We start from the raw sequence: 12,232 nt of genomic DNA on the forward strand, positions 1-12,232 counted from the left end.
CATTCCTGCATTTTGTCCATTTTTCCAAATGATCTTAAAAATACTAGACCTAGAATTTTGTGGTATTTCAGCATGCTTCACAAGTTGCCTGTCTTCTTTTAATGACTCCAGCATTTATGCTTTCAACACTTGCATTTATCCTCTGCTGTCACAGCCTCGCACTGGGAACTTAGATGATGTCACTTAATTCCTAAAAGTCTTTTCCACAGTCACTGCTTTCCAGGATACTGTTTCCCCATATTCCTTATCTTTAGATCAAAGACATTCAGTAGTATCCAACAGGACACTTCTGTCTGATACTGTTTTCCACTGTGTTCAAACACCTAGGCCTTAATCCCTGATTGCTGGAGAAGTCACGGAGTATTACCCAAAAGGCTATGTCTTCCATTGGGCTGTATTAAAATACATTTTGCTTTCATAGTTCCAGTTTAACAACCATATAAAGCTTCCTTGTCATTTTTTTTTAGCTATCCACCAGCATTGCTTCTATCTGTAAATTATCAGCCATGACTTTCTGTTGACCTCCCAATCATTGAACAACATCAGTCCTAAGACCTTGTCAACCAATTTTTTAAAATCAGTCACCATTAGCATAAAAGACCAACAAAACAATAAAAAACAATAAGGTGTTTCCTAGTGTAGTGGTAACATGCAAAATCTAAAATTAAAATAATACAAAAGGCCCATGAGAAAGCACTAACAAATTTGGAAACACCAGAATTAAGGTCATCTATGTCACCATAATTTGGCTCCGCAATGCAGGTGCATTCTGTTACAGCCTTATTGACTGTTTCCACAGAACTGCATCCTTATTATGTTGCACAGACAGATACTTAACAAGCAAGCGTTTTTTTCATCACCACTCTGTGTACAGCCTCAAGCCTCGTCAACCACATGCAATTCCAACCTCATGAAGCAGAATCACTCATCTGTTGTACCCACCACAGAAGTATCAGTGCTCCATAAGCACTCATCTATTCCCACAATGTTCTGTTTTATTTTTTCTAAGGGAAGGGAGTGACAAAAGACAGAGGAGTGAAACACAGTAAGACAGACATACCCACTAATTCCAAGCTGCCGAACTGGTATCTGTGATCACTTTTTTTCCTTTAAAGGAAAACTCATATTATATACATTCAAATCACAGTTCCTATAGATTTCTATGCTACAGCTATGAGATGCAAGGCTTCTGCAAAGCAAAACAAGGTCCAACATGTAACAGAGGACTATTCAATGATACTCAAGAAGAGATTACGGTTTTAGGAACTCCAAATGTTAATTATTTAAGGAGAACTGTCTGTAGTCATTTTTAGGCTGTGGCAAATGCAAATTCACCGAAGACTAGACCTAACTCATATTTGCGCATGCTTCAAGGCAAGATTATCTGCAGGCCTGAACCACATGGCTGTAGGATACCATAGCAAATCTGCAGCAGAGGTAAATGTAATCTATAATTCTTCAGACTAGTAGTCAAAATGCCCTCCCCAAACCATCCTTCTAAATTCTGCAACCCCATGTCAATGTTGTTGGGTTTTTTTTTAATAAAACACTCCTTTCAGGTTCCCTGAGGAAACATGCAGGACTGACAGGACATCATGTACACAATAACTATAATCACATAATCAAGGATGGTATCAAAGTGCATTGACTCAATAGGGCCAAATTAAGGTGTGATCAGATAAGATATGCGACAGAATAGTTTCGAAGTTCTCTCCCCCCAGCTGAAACTGTAACTGCCCCCCTCATTCCCTTGCACACACTCATTCCATTGACATGCAAGTAACATGTGCTAAAATTAAAACTCATGACTGCAGAACCTTTACTGTTAATTCCTTCTGCTTGGCACTATGATGAACTGAGAGCACACAGGCGCGCGCACACACAGTTATAACATCTCAGCAGAAGGGAGAGAGCTTACTATAACACCAGTTTTAACCTTATTACATCCTGAGGTATGTGGTCAGTCTTAATTCTGACATTTTCTAACCTCCAAGCACAGCACTGATATACAAAGCAAAGCTTATGTGTACAAACTGCATGTGTATATATGGATGTGCATGTGCACCTGTCCTCCTTAGAGTTTTGAGATCATAAGCCAATTTCAACCAAATCTGGAAAAGGGATAAGAATCTTAAAGTCACCAAAAGTCTCATAAAAATATGCAGCTGGGGAAAAAAGAGACACTCTTGGAGCCCCCTGCTGAGGGAAAGGCTAGTAAGCTCACCCTTGATTAGACATCAGAGAATCCACACAGGAGAGAGCCGCTGGAAACCAGGCTTCATTAGTTCCGCTGCTCACGGAACTACTTGTTAAAAAAAGCAAACAGAAATTCCAACATGTGGCATCATACTGACACCCATGTTGGTCATCAGCAATCTTAAGACCCACTGCACAGACCTCTGCCACTGCAGCTAGGATTACAAATGATAGCAATGGTAGTTGTCACTTTTTCTAGCCTTAGAGAGGGATGAGGTTCTTTGCCAGAGGAGATCCGGTTCTTGTGCTGACATCAGAGACATAGCAAAATTTAGAAATATTGGGTTTAATATTTCTAGGCTTTGGAGGGAATGCGGTCAAACTTTCTGCCTGATGCTTCAAACTTTAGTTTCCCCCTTGCCCTTAGCCTCCCTGCCTATTGCAATGCCCTCTTTCCTGCACCAAGACCCTGGCCCAAGCTCTTTACCGACATGTCCCAGCCTCTTTATCCTGTACTGCAGTGGCTCTTCCCTGTTTCATTCCCTCAATTACCTAACATTTGTCTCCTCTCCTCTATACTTCTATCTGTCTGTTCACATCCCATGCTCTTGCTCCCATCTGTTCTGCTAATTCTAGGTATCTCCCCATTTTCCAGCCCCTAGCAGATCTGGTTCTTTCTTCCCTCCCCTCAGTTTTGTCCCTTCATGGCTTCTCTCTGTGCAATCTCTCCCTTGCAAATAGGTTCCCCATCATGTCCTCTGCTTCATTCCCTAGTTTGTAGGCTTCTGCCTTTTCTCACTCCTCCTTTCCGATTCTCATCTCTGCTCTACCAAGTTTCCAGACTTCCTGGACACAATCAGCTCCAGGCCCTGCCCATATCTCATTCTCATCCCTACTACATTTGAACCAAGCAGCGTCTTCTCACACCTTGCCTTTGTGCTCATCAGAGGGGGGAGGTTACTGTCAACACTGGGCACAAAAGACTCCCTTCTGAAGCAGAAAGAGGAGCAGCTGGGACTGATGGAAAAGCACGCTTGGCTCTTCAGGACTAGTTGAGAAGATCCTTATTGCTGCAGAGGGAGTACACGTGTATTCCAGCCTCCTACAGAAACTGAGGTTAAAGAGTATTTCTCTCTTCTGTGGACACAGTCTGTTCAGTGCCTGGAGTCATGCAAGCCTCAAGAAACATCAAAGAGGACGTAATCTTTGCATATTTCAACTACCAAAATATAAAGCATCTCAGAGCATGCTTAACAGATTTTTTCCAAGCTTACAACTTGGCCAAATTTGACCATATTCTCATAGATATATGTGTCTTAAAAAAGCCACAGCCACCAGATTTCAAATCTATTCAAAACCACACGAAGTTCACCACACAGCAATGCTAAATCCAGTACAGGGCAGAAAAAAAGGATTAAAATGAGATATGTCTGAGAACATGCCTGCCTGCTGTATTCAAACCACTGGCTCCCCTTGTGTATCTAATTTCCTCACTAAAGGGGCCCTCCATCCAGCTTCTTCACCTTCTACAGCTCAACTCTACTTCTTGCTAAGCCTTCTAAGGCTTCTGTACACTTTTGGACTCTGGACTCATCTCAGAAGCTTCCTACGTCCCTCAGTTGCTTACTATCTCCCAAATGCCCTACTGTTCCCACAACCTAGTAGGGAAACTCAGAACGAGCGGTGGGGAACAGAGAGCTTGTTGGTTACAGTATGATGGCAAGGTCCTTCTCAAGCCTACCCCCCTTCTGTTGGTATCCTAGGCTCCAAAGCACAGCTTGCAAAACTATTCCAGACTATAAACTGGTATTCGTCCTAGCCTTTACAAATTTAATACTGGAACCAAGCAATGCCCATAGACAGTTTTCTTCCTCTTTCAAAGAAGAAACTATTTAGAGAACTGTTGAACATCAGCCTTGTCCACTGATCACATCACACCACAAATTTCTAAAAGTGCACAGGTACAGGCACCAAAACAGTACTAAGGAAACAATACTACTATCTCCAGGACTTATGCTCACTCTGTCTTTCTCAGAACCTTCTGAAGTACTGAGAAGAAGTCATGTGCTTCACACTGCCAGCATCTTACTAGAAAGACTCTTGATGCTGATTTTATTTTCCAAAGAAAAAGTAAATTCTACAAAGATGTCAGGGAAGATTAACAAAGAGCTGACAATGAATCCAGACGAGACTGAAGTGACATTACTCATGAAGGAAAATGCTTCACAGGACTGGGTTAGATGCTGTCCCCTGCAGGTACAAGCATTCTTCTAATAGCAGAAAGCAAAGCACTAAGGACTCTGCCAGACTAATCCTAAGGCTAGATGTCCAAAATCTGCAAGCAACACCATCATTAGCAAAAGCCTCACACCTTTTCTTACAAAGAAAAACCTAGTCACAAAGATTCTTGCACCACTTTCACAGCAGACTACTAATTCACTTCCAGAGATGATACAGCAGTAAAACAGCTGCCATTTGCTTGATCAGGAATCTCTACATTCAGTAGAGAACGGGATGCGCTGCAATACATGTATCACCTTTGTACTCCAATTCCTTCCAAGCCTGCTTTGCTGTGCTGCCCATTCAAGGCCTTACTCCATCTTCAGAATCACACTAGGAGTCAGGAATTATGGAAATAACCAGTTGCCCAGGCACTCAGAACAAGAGAGCTCACAGAGCTCAAAAAGAAACTTAAAACAAAAAATAATTCAATTTGTCAAAATAATCCCAGGCTTTAGGAATTGAGTATTAAAAAAAAAAACCTGTCATCGATCAATATAGTACAATTCCATCCAGGCATCTGACTAGGTTGTCCTCAGTGTATCATCATAACAATCAGTGAAATCATACAAACGTAGACATACGAATACTACAAGCAACTCCTCCTCCAGGCTGAGAAGGGAACAGGAGTAGATGAACCTCACCCACAGTCTTAATTTAGCTAGGATATGTCCGCATACTGTAGTAACGGGAACTACCCAAATCATCCTCTAGAATACAGAAGGAACCCAGGAGTCCCCAGAGTTTTAACTTGCAAGTCTATTCATACACATATTATGGAGAAACAATTTTACTGTATTTCACAAAGGTTTTCTCTCCCACTGCACCAAGAGAAGATAGTATTTTCCTTTATTTTTTCAATAATCATTTTTAGTTCCAAACTTGCACATAGAAAGCATCAGCCAAAGAGGAGATCCCAAGGAGGGCAGAAGTACTCCTTGGTGGTTTTCAATAAAACTCATTTTAATTAGCTCGCACCTTAGCACTGCTCAGAGGAAGGCCTGCTTGCGATGGGGGCTGGAGGAAGAGGCAGAGGGACCACACTCGGACTAAACATGAAGACAGGAAATCTTCGTGATTACATGTTCCTACGTATAAACTCATTTGTTTTTTCCCTGCAAAGTCTTTTTCATGAGCTGTTACACAGACTATGCATGTTCATAAACTTTCTGCTGAGTCACTCCACCTGGTCTTGGGCATTTTTTTCCAAACTTACAAGTAAACAAGGAGCTATAATTAAAGCCTCGGTTCAGCTTTAATTCTAGTGTTCATTGCCAATTGTGTCCCCTGTAAATACATATTTAACAACCTAATTAGCAACTCAGACTGTAAGCAGCTTGAGTAGTGTGGAATTGTGGCTAAGGCCCAAAATAAATGGTGGGATTACAAATAGCAAGCTACCTAACACTCCCACCCCTCTTCACCATACGCTGATTATATTTTCAAAGTGGAAGAACTGGGACATTGGGTAAGAGAATAGAAAGGCTGATCCAAGCTCTCGTTTAGTATCCATTTAACCGTATTGATTTAAAAACGTAAACATTTTTAAAATGCTATAGTTAAAAATGAAACAGTGCCTGGGGTGGATGGACTGATTCTCTGTAGATGCCTTCATATTGTTATGACTTAATTCCAGACACAAAACTAAATCTAAAAAAAAAAACAAAACCCAAAACAAAACACGGGTCTAGGAAGGTAAAAGGGAAACCATTAGAACTGTTAGAGACAAGATCATGGGCACATAGTAGGGAAGCAAGAAGAGCTAGTGATCAACTTCTATTTCTGTTTCCATCTGGCTACTACTTTACCTCTTATTCATCTTAATCATCCCTCAGAAACACCTATCACTAAATCACCTGTATATGCTCCCGCTTCCCAACTAAGAGACCATCACACTTCCTCCCTAGCACTTGCCTGCTCTGTCCAATTCCCACCTTCTCTAAAAAAAAAAATTAATAAAAAAAAAAATCACACTCCTTATCCTCTAGTTTAAGTATTCCCTCCTAGTTAATCTCTCCCTTTCCCACCACTCACTTGTAAACTCAAGCCACATCCCTCCAAGCTTAGAAACCCAACCTCAGGGCTCTGAACTCTCACCCCTCTTATCTGATACCCTTAGGGCTCAGAAATACCCTTATACCTAATTCAGAAATACATTTTTTTTCTGTTTTGCTAGGAACACTGAAATAGGAGATCACAAGGGGCAACACACACAGGAGCGGACACTATCACTACAGTTCACTTCCTGCTCTGTGTGCCTCCAGTTTGTAGTTTTTACACCGGACAGACTGGAGCTAATTCAGGAAGACCCAGGTACACCAGGGCTCTGAGCTACACCAGAAGTGCTCCAGCTGCACCAGACAGTACTGCACTCTGCAGTACACCAGCCATAGTACCTGGCTGTGGCATCAAGGATACGCTTTAGCCTCCATAATATCCTGGTCATTAACTAACCTAGTAACATTAACATCTGTATAGTCAGGAAATCAAGGCTGTCCACTAAGAAGGAGATCCTTAGTTTTAGGTCAATCCACCAGCTTGCAAGCACTCCTGGTTAGAGAGAAAACTCAACTCTTTCTGCAGCTGAAAGATTCTCTACTCAGGGACTCTACAGGGAAAAGGCAGAGATCTCTTCTTCCCCATGTAACCCTCTGAAGGATTAAATACACCCCCATCCCCATGCAATGTTGCACTCAAGGTTTAACCCCGCTCCCCACCTGTATGTCTTGCCATCCTTGTGCTGGTCCTCATCATCCTCGTTTGACAGCACAAAGGGGTCACTCATCTCTGGCAGCCCCGACTCCTGCAATCGTTTCTTCTTCCGGCCTCGAGGCGGTTTGGGGGCAACTCCCCCACCCCCGCCACCTGCACCACCTTCAGAGAGGGTGGTTGTCCCTTTCTTGGACAGGTCAGGAACGACCTGGAGGGCTGCCTGGGAGCCAGGGGGTAGCGCAGAGACAATCATGGGAGCTGAGATGGGAAAGGTTTGGGCAGAGGCGGCTGTGGTCACCAGGGAACCTGATGGGGAAGTTATCACCAGACCAGGACCTGCAAACAAAGAAAGATGGAAGAAGTCAGTTATCACATCGCTAATTATGTCCAACCTCCTTATCCCACAGAAACAAGGTTTATACACCTATTTCTGACTACAGTGCAAACAGAAGAGTGGCTTACCCTCCCCAACACCTTCCCAGTCTCCACTGCTGGAAGTCAAACTTCCATAAAGAGGGTGGATGTACAGAGTGCCTAGAGATTCACAGTGAAACCACGCCAAGGCAGTGCACAACATCAGTAAGTCTAGGAACAATCTACAGCCCAAATAGGATTCTCCAGGACTCCCTGTCCCCCCAACCCAGAGCCTCCTTTGTATGTTGCCAAAGTCTTTGGAGTCGCCTACCTGCTGTCATGAGCCCAGCAGACTGCACTGGTACCACGGTGATGTTCTGAGTCACAGGGGCTTGGCTATGTGGTGTCAGCTGCTCCGGTTTGGTATCGGAGTCCATGGAAATACCAGTGGGTAGGGCCACAGAGGTGGGTACTGTCAGCAAGGCAGGGTAGTGGGGGGGAGCCAGGCTGCAGCCCTTCTCTGTGGGCAATAGCTGCTCCTTCATCTTGTTAATAAACATGGTGTTCTCAATCTAAACAGGTGGGAAGAACAGCTTTTAGAATTCCCTGGCACAGCTTCTCCCAGCAGTTGGCTGAGCGAGAAATGCAACAGAAACACTTATCATGCATGAACTTCCAACAGGAAGCAAGACCAGATCTTACCTGTCCTGAAACGGTGGGCACTGCTGGCCAGAAGTACGGGGAGGAGTTGAAATGAGATTCTTCCATCCTAGCTGGGCACAGAGGGGAAGAAGAATGGGGGAAAGGAAAGAGGAGTGGAGGAGAAGGCAGACAGACAGACAGACACAAAAAGAACATTAAACCCAAAGAGACTCCAACATGGAACTGACTCAGTCTAATGCTGTGACAGTTCCTTAATCTCCCCTGTCTTACTCAAGCAACTGCTCCCACTTTTGAGCTATCTGCCCAAATCCAAAAATTATTATCAGGGGAGAAAGGTGTCTGCTATTCCCATACGCTTGGGTCCATCTCAAATGCCTCTTGCCCAATAGTCCTCCATGCAAAAAAAAGACTACAAACCCAGAACACCTCCAAAATTCCCCAACTATCATCCACCCAAGTACATGACATAAATGATGAAGTCTGTGCATCTGCAACCAGGCAAATACAGCTGAAAACCAGTTTTTCACTGTTATGGACAGTCTGACCCACAAGCATGGAAAATTTTGGACCTTGCCTGTCCCACCACCCCAGCTCAATATTAAGGACCCAGATGCAGCAAGGGGACATTAGCATTATGCTACACAGGAAGAAAGACAGGCAGAGAGAGGGAAACAGACTTGCCCAAGATAACAGACAGCCATAGCAGACCCAGAAGTCAAACTTAGGGCTCCTAACTTCCTGCTGCCCACCACGCTGCCCGCCCCAGCCCCACTCTCAAAAGAAACCCGGAAATATCACTCAATATTCCTGACAGACAAGATCCTCCACTCTCATCCAACGAGACTAGGCAGTGGGAAAATAACCTGACTACCCTGGCTCCTGAGATACTCTATCTCAAAGTGAGATCATGTCATGGCTCTCCATTGCCCATTTCATTCCCACCTTTGGGACAAGATTCTGTAGGACTCTGTCCCTAGTCAAGTGCCCACTGCTTCATCTCAACTCTCCATGCAGTCTGAGGACCAGTTAGACACCAAAAGATAGCCCTCTGAAGACAGAGGAGTAATCTCTTTAGGAACACCTGGCTGAAGAAACCCTTTCTTTTCCAATCCTTACTTCCTCTGTGTAATAGCATTAGCGGACAAAGTTTGTTACACTCGTGAAAAAATGCTATTAAAAACCTAAAGAAATTAACAAAATAATTATTTTCTGAAGCAGAAGATACATCTACTCCTGAATAAATACGGCAAAGCTGGTAGGTAAAATACATGTGATAAAAACTATGCTCAGAGAACATCTGGCAGAGCAAGCTGCTTAGAGAAAGCAAACACTGTAGGTTTCTCATGCAGCTACCTGCAAATTGTCCCACTCTTGTTTCTGTTATGATGTGGCAGTAGCCTAATTAATGAGTAAATATTGTTTCTGAAGGGCCTATCTCAATCATCAGACAAGCTGAGGAGCATGCCCCAAGTAGCATGAAACATTTACTTTCCAGAAGTATATTAGGGGAGAATAAATGCATGTGGAATTGCTGCATGTGAGCCAAAATGCAAAGATAATTTTCCTGTATGTAGAGAAGCAGTATTTAAATGAACCAAATTACCTGATAATTTTGTTTTTATGAATTGCTCACGCAACAGCAAAGCCAAGTATTCCTGCCTCACTCACTCACTACAAATCAACCAATAAACACACTTAAGAATGAATTATTTACCTTGCATTGGTGGCATGCAGTCAGACTGCTAGCTGCCTGACTGAATTACTCTGGATTTACATTGCTGTGATTCAATCAGAATTTGATGGGGCAAGACTCTTACCTTCCTTCCTTTGCTTTCTTTTCTGAGCCAAATTAATTATTAAGTACACTGCCCACAGCAAGGCCCTATGTATGTAACGCTTAATTACACGACTTTTTTCTTCCACAAGATGGGCATACATGAAGAGATAGCACATTCTTGGCAATAGAGCACCACCTGAATCAAGAGGGGGTTTTTGTTTGGAATGCCAACTTTGGGTTTGGGTTTTTTTTGGGTTTGTTTGTTTGTTTTTGTTTGTAAAATAAGTAAGCCCTTATTTGCCTAGCTTCCACATCAAAAACATCAAAGTGAACCTGATTCTTTAAAAACATAAAGTCTCATATAATAATCAGACGCATTTTCCAAAGAAAGTTTGTCATTGCCCGAGACTCCCTTGGATTCAACTGCAAACTTCAGGAGTTAAACAGAAAGATGCCAATTTAAACAAAAATCTCACAACAGCTTTCTTATTTAAAGAGTACAAGGAATGAAAGGCAACTCCATTTCCAGATTCTAAAATCTAGACTAGCACAGGCCAGGGCACTCAGTGGCTGCCCGTCTCCATCTAGTAGTCCCCTACCAGAACTTCAGAGTACCTTGCTTTTGTTTGCTCAGTTTATGAAGTGTGCAAGTCAAAATAAGGCTCTTATTGATTCTCAAAAGATGACTACACTGTTTTCATTAAACTCTCTTAGAATCTACCTCCCCATCCAAAAATCTTCAGGCTTGAGCAGATATCAGGCCTCAAAACTTTTGACTTGAAAGGCTGAAGTGTGATGAAGTTATAAGAATGTGGAAGAAAAGGAGAAATGGTGTAAGAGTTGAAGCTTTCATGCAATCTCACTAGCAAGCCAGTCTTCCAAAGGGAGAAAACAAAGGTAAGATTCCTCCAGCAAACTACTGCCCTAATACCCACAGCTGTCCCTCCCCTACCCCACTTTTAGGCTAAAGGATATTTTGAAAACATGCACCCCTATTCACAGCCCCCACTTTAATGCTGCTCACACTTACTTTACCAGAACTCTGCACGTAACCCTTCCAATTGCTCTATAACTACCAGACATGGGCTGGAGCTTCAACCCTGTACCACAGCACGTTCCCACTGCAGTGCCTTCATCATCCCAGCTTCCACAAACAGGCCAGAGATGGGACCTTCTTCCTATTCACCAGTCTAGTATCAGACAGATGTCAACGTACCCTCCTGATATAAACCAAAAACACCTTCTATGTACAGACCACAAACGTACATACACCAAATAAACAACCGAGTGAACCAGAGAACTCACAAGGGACAAGGAATCTGGAGTTTAGATCTCAGAGTACTTCATAGAATCACATACTTAACGTGCTGGACTTATACTTCTTTGCAGGTCATCACTTTAATCATAAACAGACAGATAAAAGCACGTGCAAGTATACGGTGAGGTAGAGGCTGTGTTTCTGGAAGGCATAATCAAGGTTGGATATGCATGTATTTAGAGGTTGACTTTTAATATGGTTTTCTTTATTCTCCAGATACCTAGCTTTTATCTTCTATTTGGTGTAGAGTTTTCAGTTGACAAAAGGCCCTGAGTATGACATTCAGGAATGATTTACAACGTCGTTTTATGTCTGCCCAAGATCTTTGTTCAATAACAAGAAGCTTTTAGGCTTAATTGCTGCAAAATACTAAGGATGCTGAAGGCCACGCAGGCTGTTAGATCAAATGCAAAAATGCTTCCATGAAGCTCATAAGCACCAAAAAGTTCAAGCACTGCTACATCTTTAGAACAAGCACATCTGGATGCACATCAGGAATACCCCAAACATGCCGGACAAAGTCCTGAACCCCAAACTCACACACCAGAGCTAGAACATCTTTGGTGCCATTCCCTGACACGTGTAGCCTCCACCCCAACTGACGGAGCCTCTGTCGGAACAGGTGCCTGGCAGGGAACGTACCCTGTGCCTCAGCTCCTTCCAGATGGTCAATTCCCTCTCCCACACCCTGGAGCTCAAGTGACTTCAAATCCCCCACACCAGGACCTGCGGCCCATCCCGTCCCGCCCCGTCCCGTCCCGTCCCATCCCATCCCTCCCAGTGCGGCCAGAGGGAGCCCCCGGGGTGAGGGGCGGGGGTCACTCACGCAGCTCCGGGAGCTCCTTACCCCTCTCACTCTCCCTCCTCTTGCATTTCTCCTCTTTCCAGGGCCGTCTCTGCAAACAAACCGCCAGGGTTACGGGGGCGACCGA

At 43.5% G+C, this 12,232-nt stretch overlaps 1 protein-coding gene across 1 annotated transcript in view; it reads right to left on the reverse strand.

Annotated features, from left to right (window-relative positions):
- The window catches only part of ZNF384 (zinc finger protein 384), a gene marked incomplete at its 3' end in the record, with an annotated part of 17,043 nt that extends 5,978 nt beyond the window's left edge, over positions 1-11,065 (reverse strand). The window contains exons 1-4 of the mRNA XM_009696237.1: positions 11,013-11,065; positions 8,245-8,311; positions 7,874-8,114; positions 7,194-7,524 (exon numbers count right to left, since the gene is read on the reverse strand). Coding sequence (XP_009694539.1) covers positions 7,194-7,524; positions 7,874-8,114; positions 8,245-8,311; positions 11,013-11,065 — 692 coding nt within the window. The remainder of the gene's footprint in view (positions 1-7,193; positions 7,525-7,873; positions 8,115-8,244; positions 8,312-11,012) is intronic.
- Between the last annotated feature and the right edge of the window lie 1,167 nt (positions 11,066-12,232).

This window comes from Cariama cristata, unplaced genomic scaffold, assembly GCF_000690535.1.
Source record: "Cariama cristata isolate BGI_N322 unplaced genomic scaffold, ASM69053v1 scaffold36082, whole genome shotgun sequence".
In the NCBI taxonomy this organism is placed as follows: Eukaryota; Metazoa; Chordata; class Aves; order Cariamiformes; family Cariamidae; genus Cariama; species Cariama cristata.